At 40.3% G+C, this 25,339-nt stretch overlaps 1 protein-coding gene across 6 annotated transcripts in view; it reads left to right on the top strand.

Annotated features, from left to right (window-relative positions):
• Positions 1-24,507, top strand: part of GRIA3 (glutamate ionotropic receptor AMPA type subunit 3) — a 308,690-nt gene extending 284,183 nt beyond the window's left edge. For 3 of the 6 annotated variants that reach the window (XM_019956167.2, XM_019956168.2, XM_019956166.2), the window contains 3 exons: positions 14,167-14,281; positions 16,896-17,143; positions 22,288-24,507. In XM_019956167.2, the coding sequence (XP_019811726.1) occupies positions 14,167-14,281; positions 16,896-17,141 (361 nt within the window). In that variant the 3' untranslated portion in view covers positions 17,142-17,143; positions 22,288-24,507. Of the gene's footprint in view, positions 1-138; positions 254-14,166; positions 14,282-16,895; positions 17,155-22,287 lie in introns of those variants that run through there. The other 3 variants (XR_011565376.1, XM_019956169.2, XM_070784757.1) reach the window with 3 other exon arrangements.
• The last annotated feature ends 832 nt before the right edge of the window (positions 24,508-25,339 follow it).

A 25,339-nucleotide genomic window follows, 5' to 3' on the forward strand; every position in this document is an offset into this window, starting at 1 on the left:
ATTTGCTGTACAGACATTTTTATAGCTCCACGTTCTGTGAAATTTAGCCAATTTGTCCTCTTGTGCTCCTTTTTATACGTTAACGATTTCCTAAGCATTTGTGCATTTTCTTACAAGTTATTGTTTTATCGTTTCAAGAAATGCTGTTAACCTGGCAGTATTAAAACTGAATGAGCAAGGCCTCTTGGACAAATTGAAAAACAAATGGTGGTACGACAAAGGAGAGTGCGGCAGCGGGGGCGGTGACTCCAAGGTCAGCCTCAATGTCACCACAACCGGGTACCCTTAGTGACGAGTAATCGGCAAGACTGTTAGCTTCTTATTGAGGAAAGAGCACAAGACTCACACAGAAAGTGGAATGACCAGGTTATTCCCCTGCCTGGCAGCTTTGGGAACTAGAAAGACTTCAGGGCACCGCCCGCACTTTTGATCTAACTTGGGTCCCTTCTTAAACTCCCAGACAGAGGCTCCCCGTCCACACCCTGCCCGTCCCCTCACAGGCCAGACCGCCTGCCTTTAGAAGGCCAGTGTGCAGGTCTCAACACCCTAGGCTTTCACAAGCCTGAGGCTTTCCTTAAGACTGTCCCCACCCGCCTCAGATGAGTGCTGTGAGAAATCAAATCTATCTACTGAAAAGTCAGGTAACAGCCTTTTTTTCCCCCCTCAGGCGTGATGGTTGCTCAGTGGTTGATTGCCTGATTAGAGTTGGCTTCTTCAATCATGTGTATGAGTGGTGAGATGTTCTCAATATGTGATAGCCGATTTAAGCTGGCCCCACTCAACTTGAAAGCCAAAGAACAAGTTCGGTTTCAAGTTAAATGGGGTCTTTCTTCAATAGGCCACCACATATATAGACTTTGCCAGTGTATTTGGTATATTTAAACAAGCGCGTCACCTGACTGATACTCTTTTGTGTATAAATCCCTGATTTGGCTTCTCCTTAGCCGTGTTCTTGGTTCAGGTAGGTCTAATTGTTATCCAGGCTGCCGTCGTGAGAAAATCCATCTTACTTGGCATTCCTTTGGCTCCTTAATGTTCTTTGGTCTAGAACAAATGAATAGCCTTCAACCAAGCAACAAGAAATAGGGGCAAGCTCAGAAGCCACAATACAATGGTGGAAGACATGTTGGGTAAGTACAGGAGAGGACCTGAAAACAGAATCCTCCATGGCCTAAAGGGCATGAGAATGATATTGAAGCATATAAGATCGACTCTTGTACAACCAAGATACCATGGGCATCTTAAGGTGAAGAATAGTGTTTCCTAGTCACAGACCGACAGGGGAGCCAAAACATTTCTCCTTCAGAGACAGTGGTTACACCTCTGCTCCTCTCTTTCTCTCTCCACTCCTCAGGATGCTGACGGAAAAGTTAGTTTGCCAGTCTGCAGTATAATACGGGGTGTGGAAACACAGAGCACTTTCCAAGAAATCAATTTAAAAACAACTTTCTTCAGGAAATAATCTTACCAAGCATGGGCAAGGTAAAACCTTGATTAACCAGAACTCACCTAACCAGTACCCCAGCTCACTGAATTGTCCCCCCTCACAGTTCCACATTGAGGAGAAAGCAGCAATAGTACCAAAAAAGAAGACTGCAAGGAATTGATTTTTTTTAAATCACTTGCCAAGAGATGACCTGTGGTTGGGTCACGCTCAGCTCAGTCTCCTAGATCTTCTCTCCATCTGGATTGACCCTCAAACATTAGAGGCTGCTTGCCTGAGGCGAGAAAGTGGATACAAGAACTTTGAGGGGGAAAAAAAGTACTATTAGCCAAGAATGAAACAAATGAGTATTCTTATTGAAAATTCCATTCATCCCTTATGGATTCCAATTAATCAAGGTTTTACTACGTATCAAAAAGCGCTAACTTCCTTTCCTACCATTGTGAACTAATGCCATTGACTTGGCTCATTTGAGTTTGGCAATGGCTCACCTGATGCCTAGAGTACTTAGCACTTTCTTCCTGGTCTTTTTTCTCATATTATTATCAGGCCACGGAGAACGTAATTATACCGTTCAAGTGAGTTGCAGAGTGAAAATTGAGCTGGATTGGATACATGGCTGTCACGAATTCATCCTTCATACTCAGCATGGTTACAAAGGCGCCATGGACTGTATCAAGATGACTCTAAACATCCACATGATGCCAAGTGCCCAGAAGTTTTCAAATAACCAGATGTTTGATGTTACATAAACAAAAAGATCTGCACGCATCTGGCTGAATTTTTACTTTTCACCCAGATATTGCCTCAGCTGATACTGCTGCAAAATTATCAAGTAACTTTGTTGCCAAGCCCCACAATTTCCAGATTATCTGATTTTTGGCGTGCAAATAGAAAAATATTTCAGTAGATGCTAAATGTTGCCAACTTCTTTGACCATAGTGCTACCAGCCACTCATCTTTCAAATCACTTCCTTTGCTCATTCCTCCAGACAACTTTTCGAAATAAGTCAACCCTTTCTCAACTATGGATAATAGTGTGATCAGTGCTGCGTATCCAATGATTGCTTATTCCATTTCTGGATGACCAAGGAGCTTGCCTTTAACTTCTTTCTTCTTGCTACCTGCTGTTTTCTGAGAGTGAGCAAGAGAAGGGGCAAGAGATGAACTTGAATCAGTGCTACCACTATTTAGTGGTGATGCCAAAAACAAATCAATGGAGAAGAAGGTAGAAAAGGCAGTGAAACCTCATTAATTTGGAGCCCTCTAATATATAATTTGTGATAAATTGGGCAGACACCAGTCTACAGGGACCAATCTACGGTCTAACTTTATCAGGGATGAGGCCAAGAGAGGTTTGTTAAGCAAATGAAGAAAAATTTCAAAAAAATTTTTCAAAAAAAAATTCAATTGTCAGTTGAATTTTTCCTTACGAGAACAAACCTTTTTCAAATGTTGGAAGCATTTTTTGAGATATAATCATATTCATTACAAATTTATCTGCTAAAGTAGTTCTCACAAGGACCTTCACTATAGCAATGTTTTATAGAGAGTTTGAATTACAAAATAGATTTTAAGAAATGAAACTGTCATTCTTCAAACCTATTTTGTAATTCAGGACTTTCTCCTTCAGACAATCCTTCTCCTCTGTTCAAATCAGTGAGTTTTAACTGTATTAGTAAAATGGCTTGAGAATTACATTTCTTTATTGTATTCCATCCCCAGTTAACATGACAATTGACAAATACACCATCATTTCATAGAGAAAGTGAGACCCAGAGATGGTGGTGACTTTGAGAAGGTCACACAGCTAATGCTGTCACAAATCTCTGCTGACTTTCAGGGTCACCTCTTGTGATAATATTGCAGACAGCAATTTATCACATCTACCCATCCAATGAGCAATGCAAATATGATTACATATGATCTATTTCCATAAAAATCAAGTTCATTCTCAACTACCTTTGTTACAAGGCAAATAGCATATTTAAGCCATTCCAGCCCTCAGTACTGATTACTAAAAATGACAATAATCACAAAGCCTGACATTTATAAGTGCTTTTACTTTTTCAAAAACACTTTTACAACTATTATCTCTGAAACCAGGAGAGGGAAAAAAAAACATATATTATCTCTCTCCCACAACGTTAAATAATGATAAATGGGCAATTATGTTAAATTCTTGACTTTTCCCCTCTGATATGAGACATAACACATTCTAAGCCTATTCTCTAAAAGTTACTATTTTATGGAATAAAGAAGCAGTGATCAGGCTGTTTTAAATGTACACACAGTTAGGCTGATGAAATAGATTTTTTTAAATTCCCTAAATACAAGAAATTAAAATAAGGTCAGTCACCAGTTAGCCTCTGCACCAGATCTACAGGTTAGAACTAAAATACTGCTTGGGTTTACCAGTTTCCTAAACCTGGGCTAATAGTGTGGAAACAAATCAGACTCAATCCTTTCTTGATGAACTATAAATGTACAGGCAAGGATCATGGAAATTAGAACTGTGGTTTGGGAATTTTTAACCTGCAAATCACCCTTTTGTGTTAGCGCTTTATTACATTGTGTGTGCAAATGCAGTAATTAGGAGCCAGTGGGTTGTTTCAGCGATAAACCCCCATCACCAGGGGTTTGTGACACAGCCACTGAAAGTCTATTGCTATAAATCACAGCAGAATGGGGATTTTAGCTGCTGAATTACCACATCAACCTCCCTCCTCAGCTGCTTGTCCCTGCAAACTTTCAAATTCTTCTGATGCCTGCACCCACGCTGTTTCATTCCCTTAATCTTGGGTGAAGGGCACCCAGCCTAGCTTTCCCACATAACCTTATTTTACTAGATGCGGTCTGGTCAATGAAACAATCTATATGTGATCTTGACGAGGCATTATAAACTGTACCCCACTTCACCCTAGAAGTGTCCTGGTTTTAGTTCTATCCAGGGATTTAAATCAACTTCCAATGTCCATATTTTCCAAGACAAAAATCAGCATATTTTGTGTGCTTTGGGGAACACTGGAACAGAATGTTTAAATGAAACCATTCGTTTAGAATGGTTTAGAATGCAGTTGACTGCAGTGAGAGTTGCCTTAACTTGTAAGGCATATAGGCAAGTAAGGATGAAGATGGGATATGAACTTAAACTTCCATTAAGTCACAACAAAGAGTTGGACACAACTGAGCAACCAAGCATTATGTGACCCCATGAACTGTAGCCCACCAGGCTCCTCTGTCCTTAGAATTTTCCAGGCAAAAATACTCGAGCAGATTGCCATTTCCTCTCCAGAGCATCTTTCTAACCTGATCATTATGATTTATAGAGTATTAATAGAGAAATGCAGTTTATTTTCTTCACAAATATATCGGGACTAGAATAAACTAACCAATGGGATGCTAGTAAAGAAGTTAGAGAACTTGTTTTAATAAATTCCAAAAATGACTTGCAATTAAAATTAGTTATATCTCCTTTCACATGGGTGCTTTTTAAAGTACTTAAAAAGAGTTTGTTCTCTTAAGAAATTCAAAGATATTCCTCCTATCACAATCTTTTTTTTTTTTTTTTTTTTTTTTTGTCTCATAACCATGTATTTGCTTAGCAAGTCTCCTATTCAGAGATAGTAAAAAGTTGTACTTTAGGACAGTAGATTTCCCAATGCCCTCGGCTTCTCTTTAGTAGTACATGATAAGTGAGGTGATACTGTGTTTCCTATATGCATAAATGAGATCCTCAGCTTTGTGTGTATTTCTTCTTCCATGTTTGTCTACAATTCTCCTCTCCTATGCCACCATCTCTTAACCACTTCTCTTCCACACCCAGAATTGTTTGACATTCTTGGGCCTTGGGTCATGGATGTGAATCTGCCTCTGCCTTTTACCTGCAATAAGATGGACGTTTGATTGGCAGGAGCCATCCCTAAAGGGAGACATTTTGGATATCCAGGGTTAAGCTGGAACCCCAGTGACTCTCTATTGACACTGTTATGTGTGTAGTCAAGAATCATTACAGATGGATGGCACTTCCTGAGTCTTAGAAGAAGTTCCTGTGAGTCACCAAGACTGGTTTGGGATCAAGGCGTAGGGTGAGTATATTACACTCTTCGTTGGTTTGCATGTCTCTATGCTGGTGCTGCCGCCTGGAAGTATGAAGAAACTGACAGTTTTCTTTCCTGATAGTGACTAAGGTTGCTCCTTGAACTTACTCAGGTCTTCCCAAGAGCAAACCCTCACTTTCTTTCAAGTGCCTGCTGCAAACAAGAGACCTTTTTGCCTTAAGAACTGAACCAATCCAGTGACTACCAAAACCATTGATTTTACCAGATGGTGTTAAAGAATAAGTTCTACCACCGGAAAAAAAAATTGTAATCCAGAAAGAAAATATTTTTTTAAATTAACCCATTTTAATGATTTTTTTTTTTTTTTTTTTTTTTGAAATTGACTACGTGGCCTTAACACAGTTTCTATGATTAGGATGTGGTTATTTGCCTTTGGTGTTATCCTGATAACATGAATGTGTTTCTTATTGACAAATAATGACCAAATGTCCAACACCAGAGCTACAGAAAGAGCAACAGGAATGAAAAGCCGGAAGGTAAGAATGCTGCTATACAGTTGCCAAGAAGAAAGACGCCGCTGCAGTGGCAGAGTTAAACGGTATATGTCTGCTCTTTCTGCCCCACTAAGAGCAAATCATTTGGTTTCCTTTCATTTGGAGAGAAGATTATAGGACTACACTCTCTGAAAGGTAGGACAGCCATGGAAAAGAAATGCGAAAGATTTGAAATGATTGGAAAAGAAACACAAAAGATATGAAATGATTAAAACACATTCGATGAGGGTGGGAATTGAGGTTGGTGGAACAGGGTGGGGGCAGATTTCTTTTACAGAGAACAATTGAAATCTATTCTCTTTTGACTTTCTAGAGAGCGGTAAAACATTTGGCCCTTGGCACATGAGGCAAATCCCTATTGGTCAGAGGTGGCAAAGGGTGGTCCAAGTGCTAGATTCACCTTAAAGCTCAATTTCATCTGGCTTTGAAGCAAATATTTCTCAAAATACAGATCTAAGACAATAGCATCCATTACATTTTTTTTTAAAAAATGAGAGGGAGAGACTGACTCTGCTAGCATGTGCTGTCTAGCACTGCTGCTGGAAATGCAGAGAAGTGGATGAAAGCTGAAAAGAGTGGCGTGTACCCTGGAATGGCAACCAGAATTTAGCTTTCAAATCTGATAGGTAGACCCTATTTGCTGCAATCTATTGGCATGTAAGCTAAGACTGATTATTTTTCTATGGGTCATGGTCAATGGAGGGCTACTGGGAGAAAAGTAGAATGCTGGCACCCATTGGATTAAACTCTCAATGAATATTTTGCCTAGAATCAGGAAAATGAACTAGATGTCTTTCTTCAGAAACACTTATTATGTGAGTTTCTGGTAAAGATCTGTTTTGGTCTGTCTTCTCAGTCTATGCCTCTCTTTCTCAGTATCATGGGGATGAACTAAAGAAAAGACACTTGTATGTAGTGAAACACAACCAAATGTGATAGTTTGAATGTTTAATGGATCTCAAAACAGGGTTTTCAAGGGACTCATATCAATTACGTACCTGGGACATTATCTGTGGCCACGTTTTAAACAAAACTAGCTTCTCCAGAAGCTTCACATCTTTCCTTCATGCCCTTCTCCCTGTCAGGGACAAATTGAGTAAGAAGTCTTCCCAGACCAATTGGGTTATGTCAGATTGTCCACGACCAATAAATTGTTCAGGTTTCTAGTTCTAGAGGGAGAGATTGGACCAAGGCCCAGTTTGGCAAGAATTCATTAGTGAAATTCACAACTTGTAATCAAGGGGTCTATCACATTGCATTTGAGAGGTTATCATTTGGAAATGACCTGGCTTTATCCAAATATCTCCAAGTGACTTTGGGGGCTGCTTCTCTAGCACAGAAGCCCATCAATAGGTTTCAATCACTAGCATTGTTGGGTCCTTAGTAAAATGGCTCACAGCTTTCACCTCCTAATGTTATAGGCATGCATTATTGAATTTGCTCTTTGCACTTACATTAAATTATGATCTCATTAGCAAGGAGTTAAATAGGTTTAAGCTACATTTGTGAACTACATGATATAAATACTGTCTCAGAGTGAGAGTCTAGCAGCTAAGCACTGTCTAACTCTGCAAATCATTGTAGCTGCCCCTGTGCAATGAGGGTCACTTGGGTGGCCAGGATCCAGTATTGCCAGCAGTCATGTGTGCCTGCTCTCAGGCTTTCTCCAAGGGTAGAAAGATTAAAATAACTTAAGTCTTCATTCTCCTAGAATCCTGCATCCAGAAACCCCTGTGAAAATAAATAAATCGAGCTTCTTTAAAGGGGCTCCAGAATACTAATGTAATCTAGGGCATAGCCTCCAACAACATGCCCAGGTAACCTATGGAAAAGAATATCAAGGACTCTGACTATATCCTTTTATCCAATGACGAATCTTCTCTTGGTTGGTCATCAATTAACTTCAACTTAATAGATCAAGTCCTGCCTGGGCAGAGATGTCTGTAACTGCCTTCCTGCCTGTGATTTCCTGAATGATACTAGGAGTTCTCCAGAAAAGGCTAGGGAAACAAGTGAGCAATTTGAAAAGGTGAACTGTCACCATGAAAACCTGAAATATCTTCAGTAGAAAAGCCAGTGATAGATGGCTTTTCTCCCTCCACTGGACTGAAGATAATTTTTAGAAGTTGTTCCAAAAAATCACTAGGTACAAAGAAGCAAATGCAGTAACTTGGAGTGAGCTTTGGATAAATCATAGCATAAGAGGAGGGCTTCCAGCTTAGGCTGTGATAAGTTTCTGTTATCATCATTCAGACATTGTGTTCTTAGAGCAAGTTTGTAATAAATGTTGCAAATACACCATCCTTACTCATATATTTCTTTTACTTCTCCGTAATCTCCTTGTCTTTCCCTCCATGACCTACATATTTACACATATATCTGTCCTTCCTAAGGGCACCATTGAAGATCTCTTGGTATAATTAATTAAACAGACATTTGCTCTTTAGGTGTCCCTGCTCAGAAAGGAGAAAAGAAGCCACTTAAACTAGAATATATTGCACAGTCTCTCAAATAGATAAATCTTACAACACCCTCGATTCCTATATCTTTCAGGCCTAGAACTATATCCATAGTACAAACCTTGTCTCTCAACCCTTCTAGGAACACCATATGGAGGAATCAACTTGGTCACTAACTCACGAGGCCATTTTTTCTTCTTTTCACTATGGGAAAACAGCACCCTCACATCACTTTCTCCACATTTCTTTCTTTATAAAAAAAGAATCTAACATGGCTCAAATCTACATAGTTTAGGTATTTCCTGAAATCAAAATTAAAAAATAAATTGGACAGTTCCTTTGAAATCAAAATTTTTAGGTACTTAAAAAAAAATAAGCAGTTTCTACTTTCACAGGAGAAAAAAATTGTTCCTCTTATCCTAAAACTGTCTGCATATGTAACACTGGCCGGCACTAAGATGACATTGAACTTTGCAATGGCTGGCTCATAGCTCCCAGAAATGAGCTGGGAACCTAGACAACCGCCACCTGGGGCTGGATGCCCTGGATTAATGAGCACAGAGCTTTGTTGTTGATTGTTGCCAGGTGGGGATGGCAGAGATAAGCAGAAATTTGTATCAGCCAGTAATGTTTTCTTCAAAAATAGAACTCATTTTCAAGGCATTATGAATTACATTACTACCCCAATTTCAAAAAAAAACTGATGCTACTTCATGACTGCTCCCCACACTCAGGAACCATCATTCTGTCTCAGGTCAGTGCTCCCTCCACATACTATTAACTGACTATCTAGGTGACACTTACTATTATCCCCTCCATCTGGTCCATAATCCACATACATTTTTATGCTATAGGTGCAATTTACAGCCTTTCCATAGGAGGAATTTACACCCTTTCCTCCACCCAACCCCCCAGACCATTATTTAAACCAAACAGAACAAAGAGTTGGAGTTTATAAACAGTTACACTCCGCTTCCTTTCCCATTTCTCATGAAGCTTTGTATTTTAATAAGGAAGTTTCCTCCGTCTTAAAGATGTGAAATTCCCTTGATGGAATGTCATGTACCAGTGAGGAAAATATTTGTGGGGGGTGTTCCCAGACCCCCTGAAATTACAAAGCACTCCTGTCCTCTCCCAAGCTCTACGACCTGTGTTTTTGTTTTGTTCTGTTTTGGTTTTGCCTTAAGAGGACTCCACTCAGGAAATACTCACAGCAAGCCCTTCAGAGGGGAGAATGGCTAACTAATTTCCATGATACGAATCTGACCTACTTTGTTTAATTCTTTCCATTCTCTATTGAAGCAAGGACAGTAAATATTTCTGACTTCTAATTCTCTTAGGTACCCGTTAAGGGCCTGCAGTCATAGCTCTGAAACATACCCCTGGAGGCATACCACCGCACCACAGACGGTCCCTAAAGAAACAATTCATTATGAACATCCAAGTTCTAAGAACAAAAACAATGCGGGCTTGCCACCCCTTTTTTTGTGTGTTCCATTGGTGAAGGTACAGTGCAGAGTTGCATGGATATCAACTTGCCTTCTGGCCTGCCCAATAATTTGCTGTGCAGGCTAGAGCAGATTACTTACCCTTTCTGTGCCTCGATTGCTTTACTTACAGAGGCCATGAATCTACCTTCTTAAAGTGATTATTAAACTTGACCAATAATAATAATTTTATTATGTGTCAAGTGCCAGGCTGGAAAACAAAATGCTAAAAGAGCTTTCTATTCAAATATTTCTTGAGAGAACTATTCTAAGTGGGGAATACAGATATATAAGCTATGGTCTTTCCACTTGAGCAACATAGTCTAGGGGGAAACACAAGGCCTGGGCACAAATAATAAGGCAAGATAGAAGAGGAAGAGGGGGAGAGAAAATATTAGGGTGAGGAGCAAAAATGGCATCAAGAGGAAAGTGACATTTAAAGTGACCAATTGCTCACCTAATTCTACTTTCTTTAAAATACCAAATTGTATGTGTCTGTGTGTATGTGTGTGTGTGTGTGTTTTGGGAGGGGAAAGTCAATACATTTGGTTGATTTGAATTGAGTTTGGCAATACATCCAGTAAGGTACAGTAACAGAGAAAATTATGTGGATAGAAGCAGTTTTTCTCTGCCATCTTGGGAATTTATTCTACCCTGCAGCAACATACAATTGTAGGAGATTTGGCCTTTAAAGTACTTTCTTTTCTTGGCAGCTATCCTAACCTTGTTAAGTGGTATTATCTGTGATTTCTGATTACAGCTTTTATGCTGCTTGGCTGTGCTGCTGCTTAAAATGTTTGTTTCTCTTCTTCATTTTTATTTAGAAGTTCCCAAATGCACATTGGTTCCCTGCCAGATTTCATAAACCCTATGATTTTTTTTTTCCAATCAAAGACTAAACTTCTAAGGATATATCATTTGTCAGATTTCCCTGAAGTTCTGGGGCATCAGATGAGGTTTGGATTGTCTAAGGCAGGGTTTCCCAGCCACAGCACTATTGACATCTGGGGCCTTGTGGTGGGGGCGGTCCTGCACACAGTGGGGTGTTTAACAGCATCACTGGCCTCTACCTACTAGATGCCTATATCGCCCCCCTCCCCAGTTGTGACAATGAAAGATCACTCAACATTGCCCAGTGTCTCCTAAGGGCAAAACAACCCCTAATAGAGAACCACTGCTCTAAGGTAACCTCCACTGTACAGACTATGGTAGTAGAGAGCGGTTACCAACCATTCTGAGGGAGCCACTCCACGGCCTAAGGCGAGGGTAGGCCACTTGTCAGAAAAGCAGGATGCTAGATTGCTGACCTGGATGCTAAATGCTCAGCCTGGATGTTGACAAGAGTGCAGGGTGGCAGCCCAGAATAGGCCCAGCAGAGGAAAAGCCTTCCCTCCTTTAAAACCAGTACTTATTTGTCCCAGGACCCCTTTACACAGTTCAAAGTTATAGGGAACCCCCAAAGATTTTGTTCATATGTATTATGTCTATTAATGCTTACCATATCAGAAATTAAAATGGAACAATTTTTAAATCATGTATTAATAACTCATTTAAAAATAATAAACCCAATGTATATTCACATAAATAGCATGCTTTTTAAAAAATCAGTGAGGAGTGGCATTGTCCTATTTTTGCAAATATCTTTAATATCTGGCTTAATATAAGAGAATAGGATTCTCATATCTACTTCTTCATTCAATGTGTTGTGATATCACATGCCATGTTACCTCCAGGAAACTCCACTGTACATCATGAGATAATAAGAGTGAGAAAGGCAAAGAACACCTTAGTATTAATACCAAAATAGTTTTGACCTCACAGACCCTCTGATGAAAAGATTTCAGGGATCCTCCAGGGGTCTCTGGACCAGTTTGAGAACCACTGCTCTAAACTAACATGCCCCACTTTTATCAACCCTAGCTTACTTAAGTGTTGATAATTATTTTTAAACCTAGGATCTCTAGGGAGAGATCTCTATTTGGACCTTAGTGTGAGTGCCTTTAATCAGACTGCTCTGTTCCTGAGATCTAGTAAGAGCAGCCATAACTAAAGAAATTGAAGTCATTTGAAGAATACAGTAGCTTGAAGGAGGTCAGGGCCTGGTAAGAGCTTAGTCAGAGAGCAGCATGAAGACACTGGGCCCTTTGCAGTAAGAAAAGAGGAAGCATGAAAAGGAAGAAAAAAATGCATTATACTTTTTCCTATGGTCCTGAAGGAATCAGTGACGTATCTGTTATTGAAAAACATCTCCCCTGCAATCTGAGCCAAGTGTTATAATCCTGAGCCTGGGTGCCAAAATGTAGTTTAAGGCATAGCACTGAGGGAGAGGTGGTGGTGATAGAGGAAAAGATTATAGGAGAAAGGAGAGAGAAGGAGACTAGACAGTGGAGACTAGGGGAGAAGGCAATTCCAACACTCATCTCATGGCCATAGATGGCCTGTCTGTTCTTTAAGAAAAAAAGTCTAAGATGACTGTCACAGCTAATAATATCCTAAAGAGGCTCGCATTTTTATTTAAATAACTTTTGTTTCTTTGCGTTCCAAGCAACTCTGGCCAGCACTTGAGAAGCCTAAGCTTCTGAGCATTGATTGAAGGAACTTGTTTCAAATATAAAAGGACCTCAATTTCCTGGTGATATACAAAATATAGATATTCTGGCTGCCAAGTTCAGTACTAACCAAGAAAGTGTCACCTCCCTGACACTAAAGGTTTATAGTTTTACAAATCCTAAGTACTCTGAAATTGCCTATTATTCTTACATGATGATCTGTTTCTCAGAATATCTTGAGATGGACCTTCTGCTCTCAACAGCAAAGAGGAAAAGAAAGGAAACAGGCTTTGGGGATGGTCTGATAGAGAACAGATCTCTGTGACAACAGAAGTCTTGTCAACGATTGGGATATGTTGATGGGTCCATGTTACCCAAAATAAACTCAGAAATTCTATGGAATGTTCATAGTTACACAAATATACCTGTTTCCTCCTTGAAAATTGGTAGCATTCAGAAAAACAGGTACTAGTACTGGCAATATTGTTCACATGAGTCTGAACACACAGTAGTTCATAGCCTCATAATACAAATATGCCACCCCCTCTCTATAATGCATTTTAAATCTAAAGTTATTAGAGATCCTTTAAGATTCATTAGGTCTAGAAAGAAAACTGTAGAAGTCATTATTCCCATTTTACAGCTGAAGAAATTTCCGAGAGAAAAAATCATTACCCTAGGACCAGTAGGGTTTCCTGCATTTATGCAGTGGCTCTCAAGTTTCATTTGACTGTAACAGCTTATCTAAACTTCCTCTACAGCACTGCCATAGAGGCGGAGTCAGTTTGCCATTTCAGGTCATGCCATATTAATAATCCATTTTAAAACAATCTAGTTCACCTTCTGGTGACCTGAGTTGGCCATAGACGTACAACCATATCAGAGAGACAGCCGATCAGTAATTCAAAAACAATCCCTAGACCAGATCTCACACTGTTGAAAGTATTCTTATCCAGAACTCAGAAGTCCACATTATACTGTTAATATTAAGACCAGTATGGCATAAGAATTCAGTCTGGGGAGACATGTATGTAGTACAGTTTGTTGGAAGATCATTTTCAGCTGGACAGCAGATTTGTATAATAAAGGACAACTAATCAGAAGGCGTGCTAGTCACATAGAATCTATCTTCTATTCTGCTGGAATTCATCCTTTTGTCTCCACATATGGAAATGCCTCCCCTTCTGGCCCCGTTCCCTTCCCCACTCCACCATAAAACTTGCTTTCTGTCTGGAAGTACAACAAGACACCCGGTTAGATCAAACCTAACACACCTCCATCACAAAGCTACTGCAAGCTGCCGCCGACGATTGTCACTGAGGGGAAACCCTCCTCACCCCACACCGCCTATCTGAGGAGTGCCTTTTTTCTATCCTCATTATTTAACAGTGTGTGCCGATTACTCAAAGCGATATGGGCAGGCCCTGGTAAATATAGCGTTGCTGTAGTGTTAATTTTTATAAGGTAATGCTCAGGTTGCCTGCAGTGTCTAAAATTACTCTGTGGCCAGGGCCCCCTGCTTTATCGCTTTCTATAGTTTTAAAGTAGTTTGAAGCTTGAATAACATAAAATAACATAATATAATGTTATTTATGTTATTTCCCACGTGAAGAACGCCTGTAAACCTTGCAGTATTGAAACTCAGTGAACAAGGCATCTTAGACAAGCTGAAAAACAAATGGTGGTACGATAAGGGGGAGTGTGGAGCCAAGGACTCCGGGAGTAAGGTCAGTCGCTGAAGGTCTTTTTGTACTGATTAGCAATCACATTTTGAACCACTGTTTATTTTCTACCCTAAAACGGCTTTCCTTCCCAACACACACTCCCTGACACAGTGGGACCCCTTTATAACACCAGCGCTGAAAGTTTAAGGCAAACACCAACCTTAGAGGCCTGCCACGTGACATCACTCATGGACTCCCGGCAAGCTATTGTGATCAGGGAATTCAACCTGGCCCAACACATTCCCAAAGAAGTACAATCATGAGCTGTGTTATAAGGGGGTTTTACTGTATTTCACATTTCGAGAGTTCGAAGAGAAAAACAGAACAACAACCAAAAAAAAAAAAAAAAAATTCATCCAGTTGTGACAGTACTTTTTCTTAACCTCTTTACAGTTTCAGAGACTTTGTAGTTGCTAATGCCTTTGGTTATGACTATATTATGTTGAGCCCACCTGAAAACAGTCAAAGAATTAAATAACAAAGACTGGCTTCTGTAAGCACAATGAGTAGCCTCCTCTCAGCTGCTGTCGTATTGAGTTCAGCATCTATTTGGATCTCGAATTTCATTAAGTCTGTCACACTTCTCTCTTCCAAAGGTGTTATTTGAATCTCTGTACGTAATACTTCTAAAATTCAGTCGCATGCTCCTTAAGGGTATACATTCTCAGGATAACATCACATTGATAAGCATGAAACACTCTTCCCCGCCTCCTTCCTGCCCCCCTAAGAAAATTCTTTTTGAGTTTCAATTTTTGCCTTTCCTTTTTTCGAACTAATATTGTGGTATCAGTTAATTCATTTCATGAAATGCCACTCATTTTCCTTGTGCAGTGAACCATTTTGCTACTGGTTTTCTACATCCCACAACAGGGAATTTTATGAAACTTAAACTGGAGGAACTTGAAACTTTGTTGCTACAACTTACATAAGTCATGCAAAGGACACTTTTCCCCCATCAAAAATCACATACATATACAAATCTAATGGGAGAGGGCAAGTTACCAGAAATTGATCCATTTCCTAATGGACTGTGGAATATCCCTGCAGATAGTTTCACCAGCCTCCTTAAGGAGGCGATCCATCATTTCATAAGTCACAGAGATTCTTATCACTTGTCTAGCTGTCATTCATCTTAGAAGAGAGACTCTTTGCAAGGTTGTTATAGAGATGAGGCATGTCCATACCCCTCTTCCCAACAATGCGATTCAATTTCAATTGGCCTTTTTGTTGAAGTAAACAAGTACAGGACTGGCGCTTACGAAAATCGAATCAGAACATGGCCGAATTATCTTTATATTTAATTCTTTACATGATACTAGGACCAGCTGAGCTCCAGAGTGTTGAGTGTCAGCCATAGCCATCATGTGCTAACTGTGCTATCATTTGAATGAGATACTCTATTCACTGGCTTAACAATGTGGGTATTCCCTTTTATTGTATTCAGCAGCAAAATGGTTACATTCCCTCTAAAAAGACTACAAAATGCTATTTTATTTTATTTTTGTCAAAGAAAGGCTCCTGGCCCTTGCTGTGTCCTACCTCAAGGTAGGGCTCGAGGCACCAACTTTTTTCTTTCCATTGTTCAGCAGTTCAGTATCTGCTTTTTCATACAGGCAGATAGCTTAGTCAGATTTGCATAGTTTGACCTGAAAGTCACTGACCGGCTTCCTTGATTTCCCCCCACCCCCCTTTCCATTTTAAATAGAGATCAGATAAGTGTAGGGGTTTTTTTGTTTTTGTTTTTGTTTTTGTTTTTTTCTGTTTATTCTCTACATTCCCTGGAGTAAAAGCTAAAAATGAGCTGGATTTTTTTTCAATCATCAGCCTCCTGGAAAAGTTTTCTGATTTGTATGGAGCCAATTCAGGACCCATTGGGTCCTCCTGAGGGTTTCCTTAAACTCCCAGGAAGCGGGAACAGAGTCAATTCATTGTGCTGTGCCCTTGTCTCCACAGCACAGAGATTTGCTCCCCTGAGGATGAGACCTTAGCAACCAGCCCCCACAGGGAGCAATTTCTTTCTCAACCACTGGGTGAAAAGAGCGAGCTAATCCTTTTTAAACAAACCCTTGTGAAGTAATTCCCCCCAATATGAATATCAGGAACCGCTAACATACTCACCTGCTATCTTAAAAACTAGTTGTTGACACAGGAAGAACAAGGGAGAAAGGGGTGTTGCGGGGCAGAGAGGGGAAAGAGTGCTTCAAGTTCCCAAATGAAAAGAGTGTTACATTAATAGAGATTATGTCACTGCTCAACTCTGGCAAACGGTGTTTATGCAAGCTGGCAGAGGACTAAATTGTGCTTGTGTTTACACTTCTGCTCCCATGGCTGAATGTTGTTTTATTTAGTTGTTGACACCATCTTGAGGTACTAAAGGATTTAAGGAGTCCAAATAAAAGAATATTTAGGTGAGGATCACAGCTGTCAACAGAAGCACAGTCTGCTGTCTTACTGGCCATTGTGAAACATCCACCAGTTGCCAGAGCTGAGTCATAACATTTACATCAATGTCTAGTTATTTTACGACTTAGAACTATTGTATACTGTTGCAATGTATTATAATGTTCCATTGTCTTTGTTTTCCTCAAGAACTAATCGCCTTGTTCATTTCTCTTAGGACAAGACCAGCGCTCTGAGCCTGAGCAATGTGGCAGGCGTTTTCTATATACTTGTCGGAGGTCTGGGGCTGGCCATGATGGTGGCTTTGATAGAATTCTGTTACAAATCGCGGGCAGAGTCCAAACGCATGAAACTCACAAAGAACACCCAAAACTTTAAGCCTGCTCCTGCCACCAACACTCAAAATTACGCTACATACAGAGAAGGCTACAACGTGTATGGAACAGAGAGTGTTAAAATCTAGGGGTACGGTTAAGGTCTAGTACACTAATCAGCTTACGTTACTGTACGTTAATCTCTTTTATTTTTCTCTTTGTTTTTTGGTCTGGTTTATTGTTTCAAGAATTGTCTATTCTTTGCAACCATTTAATTCTTTGAAAACAACAGTTGTGCTTTCTTGTCAGACAGTAGAGCTTTTCTAATAGCATCCTTGTAATTAAATTGTGGTCTGCAACCTAAGAGGAAAAACAGTTCTCTAGAGCAGCACTGTTCAATGGGAATATTTACAAGCCACATTTGTGAACCAGATGTGTAATTTAAGTGCTCTGGTAGCTATTTGCAAAAGTAACACAAGTAATGGTAGACATATGGTATTTTGCATTTGTCAAAACCTATAGAATATACAACATCGAGAGTTAACCCTTAATGTAAACTATGGACCCTGGGGGATAATGATGTGTCAATATAAGTTCATTAATTGTGACAAATGTACCACTTTAATATTGATAATGGAAGACAACAAGTGGAAACAGAGACTATACGAACTCTCTGTACTTTCCACTTAATTTTACTGTGAACCTAAAGCTATTCTAAAAAATAAATTTTATTAAGTAAAAAAAAATTTTTTAAGTAACACAAGCAAAATTAATGATATATTTTTTAACTCAGTATATCTGAAATATTAGCATTTCAACTTGTTACCAATGTAAAAAATGAATGAGGTATTTTACATTCTTTTTTCATACTAAGTCTTAGAAATCAGGGGTGTGTTTCACATAGATACTTATGGCACGTCTCAACTCTCACATTAGCCACATATCAAGTGTTCAGTAGTAACCTGTGGCTGGTGACTGCCACGTTGGACAGTGCAGCTATAGAGAAAGCAGCTCTCTGGAACTGATGTTAAAATGAAAATGGAAACGGGGAGCTGCCCCCTTGAGAAAGGCAGTGCTTCTATAGGGGTGTGGTGATTCACTTAAGTGTAAACCTAAGACAATTGCTTTAATCTGTGAGTTCCTTTGTTGTCCCTTTCTTGGAACTGATGTTCATTCAGGTAAGTGTCTCCCAGAGGACAGTCTAGGACCCCTGCTCCTGGCTGTTCCCAAACTCATACGTTAATGAGCCTGATTGATGCCACCTTGACTCTGGCAGCTACAGCCAAAACTCACTAATAACTCAGACATGTTCAAAGGCAAGCTTGAGTTAGGATAACATCTCCATCTCAGAAGTGTTTACAAGAATATGTTTAGTTACCTTAAAGTGCATCTGTCATCAGTAACATACCTATCGAAAGTGGAAATGAACAATTAGCAACTTCATAGCTCTTATTGTAGGTGGGAGAATTTTTACTTCATGAGTTAATGTCTATGAGCTTCAATTTCTAAATGCATTTGTGCTTTTGACCTCCACATATTTTATGGTGTGGATCTCAATTCAGCCAAGGTTTAAATATTTCCTCCAAATAAATCACTTGTCCTCACCACAGATGGCGTTCTTTTGTTTGATGAAGTTGCTAGTTGTTCTTTCCTACTGCAGACCTCCTGTCACAACATATTCAGTATACGACTAACCCACTAACAAAGTGCTCCCATTGCATTGCTGAATGGATCAAAGATGGATTCATCTGGAATTAGCATTGTTTGCATGCAAGCATTTCATGTTCCAGTGTGCTTAAAATATTTTACTCTTGAGTAGGTTATATAGGCCCATTAGAACTGGGGGCATGTTATTTGCTTCCTCATAGGATAGTACCCAAGTGATTTCAACCTAGGTGAATTATCCCAAATTCAAAGATACTGGCATCCAAAGAAAAGAATACACCTGAAATCTGCATATCAGTTTTCCAAGTGCTCTCACTCTATTGCCGCAGTTGTGGTAATGGGGCAGAAAACACTGGCTTGGCCAACGTTCGGAGTTTTTCCATAAAACCTGAACAAACTTTTTGGTCAAGCCAATATTTTCTCTTTTAGGAAACTAAGCACTGGCCCTACCAAATGACTTGCTAAAGGCAAGACAACTGAGTAGTGGCAGTTCTCAGACTAGAACCCAGCTCTTTGTCCTCTTATAACTGTATCCTTCACTAAACCATGTGACCACCCTCCACTCATGGCCTGGTGGTCTCCAGAAATCTTGAAACCCCAATGGGATCCTGTCACATGAAGAGCAGATCCTAAGTCTATGTCTTACTTCTTTACAAAAGTGTCTTCGGGGACTTCACCTAGCCTCCACTAGCCCTCCTTCTGATGTACTTGACGCAAGGGTATATGTTCAATCATTCCTACTTCCGCAAAAGGAAGCTTTCAGGAGCAGGGCTTAGGATCACACAGCCTCCAGATCCTCTTTATTATCAGCCATTCTATCTGAGTTTCTTGTTTAAGTCCCAGAGCAGTGCTTACCAACTGACAGTGTGCAGCAGGTCTGGGGTGGGGCCTGAGGTTCTACCCTGTTCACAAGCTCACAGGTCATATTGATGCTGCTGGTCCAGGGAGTAGTAAGGTTCTAGAGAAAGTTGTCTCAGAGCCTATCACTTAAGGAAGGAAGCGGGGATGGTGAGTGAGAAAGAGAGAGAGAAAGTGGGATCAGCAAACCTTTGGGCAGGGTGCTGCAGTCTTCCAGTGGAGGCCCAGAACACTCAACCCAGGGGGTGGGGAGAGCACAAGAAATGAACTTCCCGCAACTTCTGGTGCAGTGGCTTTCCTTTAGTCATCTTGGCTGACCCATTTTGTGAAGCAAGATTCAGGATAACTGAGGCAAAAATCACATTTGAATAGACAATGATGCCAACACAGTTACAGCCCAGTTAGCTGGCACTGTGGCAGTCATCCCTAGGATGAAAAGAAAACCTGGGGAGAGACTCTGCAAACAAATGTGTCCTCCAAGTCTGTGAAGTCCGTAGACAAAAAGGAAAAGCCCCAGAGGATACCAGGGAAAAAACCTGACATGTGTCAGTCAAGACACAAAGGAGGCTGAACAGGAAATAGAAACCTCTCAGCTGTCCTCAGCCCATTTGGTGATGTGACATCATGGGGATGTCGGTCTTCATTCATTCATCTTTTATTTCCCAAGAAGTTCTGGAATATCTCACAGGGACTTCTAATTTCTTACCTAGTTATTATGGTTTCCAGTTCTTAGAGTTGGCCTAGATCTGTCAGGGTCTATTCAGGGTCACAGAGATGGAGAAGCACCCTGAGATTTTACTTATATTGCTGATTATCAGAGCCAGCCTTGGGAGTTTATGGTACCAGTCAAATGACTCAAGAGCAAATCAACTGCAAGAATATGATCCAGGTGAAATCTGGTTAGTAAAAAGGCATCCTTGAAAGAGGAGGGACTCATCTCTCATTTGCTATGGCTGAAAGTAGAGTCGGGGTTATTGGACTCATTGTGGGAACCCATGCCTCAGACCCAGCCCTGGATCGGGAGCAGATGACCCCTTGACGACCTACTGTCTGGGTTACTGATCACCCACTGGAAGAGGGGCCTGAAGCATGCCTGAGCAGGTGAACAGCCATGAAGCATTCCAGACTCACTGCACCCTACGGGTGACTCTGCTCACTATTTTAAGAATTCTTTCCAATTTCTTCATTGCTGCTCAGAATTACTTCTGGCTTCTTTGGTTTCTTCAATATATTTGAAATCCTTCTCATTTTCAAGAGCTCAAAATGCCTGGGGATGAGGAAAAAGATTTCTTTTTTCCTCTAATACAGTTCTATTTAGTCTTCCTAGAGAATAACAACTTTGTTCATGCTACCCATTTTGAAGGAATCTGTTTTCCTTCTGCAGCTATAGACATTCTTGCTGGGGAAGCGTTCCTGCCTTAGAGAGCTCATCTTATGTTAAGTGGTGATGTTCTTTGTCCCCAGAGGACTTTTCCTTCTGTGATAATATTGGGTTGGCCAAAAAGTTTATTCAGGTTTTTCCATTAACATCATACAGAAAAACCCGAACGACCTTTTTGGCCAACCCAATATTTCATCTACCTCTGTTTAAAAACAGGAAACAGAGGCACTGAGAGATTATGTGACTTTCCCAAAGTTATGCACCTGGGAAGTGACATCCCATGGCCAATAGGAAGGTCAGAAGGGACATTGACCTTTATGCCATAGATATAAACTTTCTCCAAATGTCTGAAATAGATATGATTCTGGACCATAGGGATTCCAAGGAAGTGGTTTACCTGCTTTCATGTTAGTCTTATTCTGCTTCTTTGGGTATTTTGGCCTTCAGGTGCATCTTTGACTTTATTTTTACAGATAATTTTATTCTAGGGCCAGTGGTAGACAGTGATCATGTCATTCTTTTGGGATAAAAATCAGAGTTACATCAGGAAAAAAAGAAGGACCCCATTAGTATGGACAGAAAGGATAGAGAAGATGGGTATGAACTTGAAGAGGAGGCAGGAATGTGGCCTTAAGTTTCCAGGGTTGGGGGCAAATGAAGCCCCTGCATTTTTGGAGGCATTTTAGTTAATGCCTCCAAAAAAGAGGGCAGCAACAGCATCTCCATCAGCCCCATGATATCAGGGCAAAGACTCCATGGAGGCAAGCTCCTTTGTGGATATCACTAGGGTTCTGCCTTCTTCCTGGAATGTGCTATCTCTTCAAAGTCCATGTGCTATTTTCTGACTTCAGTAACTACGGTTGTAGATATCAAGAGAAAGAAGCTGTCACCTTTCTGGCAATGAGCAGCAAATTTTCTTCTCATGATCAAATGGATTTCAATTGAGCCAGCCATAGAAGACTACTCACAGTCTGTCCTAGGCAAACAGTCCCCTGTCACAGGTTCTGCGATCAGAATTCACTCTGCAATGTCATTGTCCTGACACTGTCATTGTCCTATACTGAAATGCCACTAAGGCCTTCTAGTATACCCACATCCTAAGTGATGAACGTTTTGAATTAGACTTCATGCAATGCCCATGTATTCCTTAGTACAATGCATAGTAAAAAAAAAAAAAATGAACCTAATTTTAACCTATTGCAAAGTACTTGCTTCCAGGGAAAGAATTGAAACAAACCTGTTGCCTAAAAGCAGTCAAACAAGGTGCAGCCTCAGAGATGCCAGTTTGAAAAAACAGCTGTGGTTTTGGTCCAAGATAGACTGAGCTATAGCACACTTAGATTGCCAATAGAAAGCCCATTCAAACTGACATTCCCCCCTTTACTTTTCAGATCCCTTCCCACTGGAGGCAAGTGATGAGAGGAATCACCGAAAACGTGGCTGCTTCAAGGATCCTGAGCCAGATTCCACTCTCCTTGGTGTCGGGCATGACACGAATATTGCTGATGGTGCAATGACCTTTCAATAGGAAAAACTGATTTTTTTTTCCTTCAGTGCCTTATGGAATACTCTGAGACTCGCGACAATGCAAACCATCATTGAAATCTTTTCGCTTTGCTTGAAAAAAATTAAAATAAAACCAACAAAAAAATGGACATGCAAGATTCCAGTATGCGAAAACAAATGTTATTTTACAAAGTGTCAATTCAACAAAAGCCATTCTTTGATACCACTGCACAGTATACAAACACCATGTTCTTTAACACACATACACACAGACAAATTTCAAATTCCAATTCTGCGAACAGGCCCATCTCAGCTAAAATAATTAATTCGTCCTGGTTTAAAGAAAAAAAAAAATCTGACCTCCCTGTCTGGGAGGAGACTGGCATTTCTTCTAGGATCTGCTGACAAGATGTTTTTGGTATTTCCTGTTGGTGATGATGTTCTGTGCATCCTATTTCCTTTCAACATTGCTGAAATGTGTATATCTTTAGAATGTAAATGCAACACTTCAGAAAATTCAAACACTTTGGAAAAGGGACTAAATGGTGACTTCTGTGTTTTGAAATGGTTTTGTGAAAATGCGCTGCCAATTTCCCACTCGGTTAAGGGATGAACAGAACTTTCTGAAACTGACTTGTGTGTAGCAAGGGACGGGCACTCTTAGGCATACCTCTCGGTGCTTTCCTACAAACGGATCCCGGGGCTTTCCGAGAAGCCTGGAATTTCAGCTCACAGATGTGTTTTTCTTGCTTCCGTGTGCATCTAAAGTCAAGATAGCTGAGTATTTAGCTTTGAGGTGAGGGAAATGCGGCCTACACTCCCAAATGTGTTTAGAATATCTTTCTCAGAAACAACACTGTGTTTAGCTCCGCTTTCTCTGCTAAGTATGCCTTTCAAATGTACACCATGGAGACAGGACCGCGTTGCAAGGCGGGCCAGTGGGTTCAGACCACAGTTCTCATCTGACTTTCACTCTTGCTAGGTCTGTCTTACCAGCTGTTGCCTGTGATTGCCTGTGGCTCTCCGTCAGACTGCATGTGTCCTTTCCTAGTTCGCCAAGACTAAGATGCATTCCCAACCTACTGCTAAATCAAGGGCCTCAGTGTCACTCCCAGGTCCTTGCTTGGAGCAGTCTCTCTACTGACTCCGAAGATCGCACCACTGCTACACGGGCTATCAAGTAACTAACTGCGTACCTGCCATCGGCATCATCAGAACAGTCAGAGAAAATAGTCTCCACTCACTAATTACCTCCTATATAACGACGTAGGCTTTCTGTAGTTCAGTAGTCTGCTCTCATCAGCGACGTGCACTGGGAAGTTTCCAGGCTGTAAAAACTGGGAGCTCGAATTCATCTCCCCAAGTGTGACCCTTAGATGCTTTAGTTGACTCGCTGCACATTTGCTCTTGTCTTCAGAAAAGAAAGGTACAAGTCTGGTTTCCAATGAAACATTTCCGGAAAAGTGTAATATAAACTTTCATTCCAAAAACTGTGTCAGAAATGAATGACTCACCTGTCAAATTTTCAATGGTATTGAACAAAACACACAGGAAAAAAAAAAAAAAAAAACAAGAAAGCTGTTGTGTTTTTGTTTTCACAAAACTGTGATTTTTTTTTTCCAACTTCTGAATGCTATGATGTCCCAGCACGGGAAGCTAATGCTGTGCCAATATACGAGGTTGTATAAAACCAACCAACCTACACACAAACTTCTCATAGGCACTGGATAAAGAGAAGTGGATGTTTGTTGACTCAAATCAGTTTTTCAGAGAGGAAATTTCACTGGGAATGAAGAGGCGGGTAAATTGGTTTGTTATTTTTTAAAAACGTGCATGTTTAAAAAAAAAAAAAAACATTGATTGCTTCAAATTTCTGCTACTAACTTCAAGCTACAGGAGTTTGGCGGTAGTCACTTGAAGATTTTTTTCCAATTATTTTCTTTTTGTTGTTAAAGCTGTACTTCAGTGAACAGAAACATTGCCAAGCAAACTAATGGCTGTAAAAGCGTAAATTGCATGTGTGGGAATAAATTACGGAGCCTCACTGCCATGAGGTATTGTACAAAGTTTTAATACATTTTGTAAATAAAATTGTAAAGAAAGAATTCTGTTTCTGGGCTTTGACTGTTCAAATTTTATTGGGATGCAGGTGCCAAGAGGTTATTATTCACCAATTGACTTCCCACCAGAAGTTTCACCAATGATGTTTGGTCACCTTACTGGTGATCTTCACCAACTATTATGCCTCTCCCCACCACAACTGCAACTGCAGTCAGGTTCCAACTCCTAATCTAAATGGAATGGGCCATGAAGACCCTTGATTAGGTCTGCCAGGATCACCACCAGTGAGGTGGCATCAACAAACAGCAAGAAGCAGGACTTCAGTTCATATGTTAAGGAGGAAAAGTTTGACTTCAAGACCTTCGTTCCTACTCATCATCTCCTCCACCCTCAGGGACCCTCTCCTCAGACATCTGCCTTGACCCTAACCCCAATCCTCCATCCTCTCATTGCCAGATCTGGCCTCCCAAGGAAGGGCCCAAACTCAGGATTGATGATCTTAAAAAAAAAAAAAAAAAACCTCCAATTGCTTTCCCATGTCATCACACGTATGTGTTGTCGTCCTCTTAGTTAATTGGCTCTACTTTTTGCTTCTTTCATTACTGATAATAACTTAATGTTCCAGTGGAAAATCTTTATTCCACACAGGGCCACTGATCTAGAGTGGGGGATTAAATAATAAATCTAGGACTATACTGATCTTAGAATGTTTCCGAGAGAGAACCAAAAGGCTAATGATCTAGTTTGAATTGTATATAGTGAAAATGGAATATAGTTTTATCCAACGAATAGAGCACATGTTTAAATATAGATCAGTTTCAGATGATGATCACCAAAGAAAACAGGGGGTGATGGTAGGAGAAAGGGGATAATTTG

This window comes from Bos indicus, chromosome X (assembly GCF_029378745.1).
Source record: "Bos indicus isolate NIAB-ARS_2022 breed Sahiwal x Tharparkar chromosome X, NIAB-ARS_B.indTharparkar_mat_pri_1.0, whole genome shotgun sequence".
Taxonomy (NCBI): Eukaryota; Metazoa; Chordata; class Mammalia; order Artiodactyla; family Bovidae; genus Bos; species Bos indicus.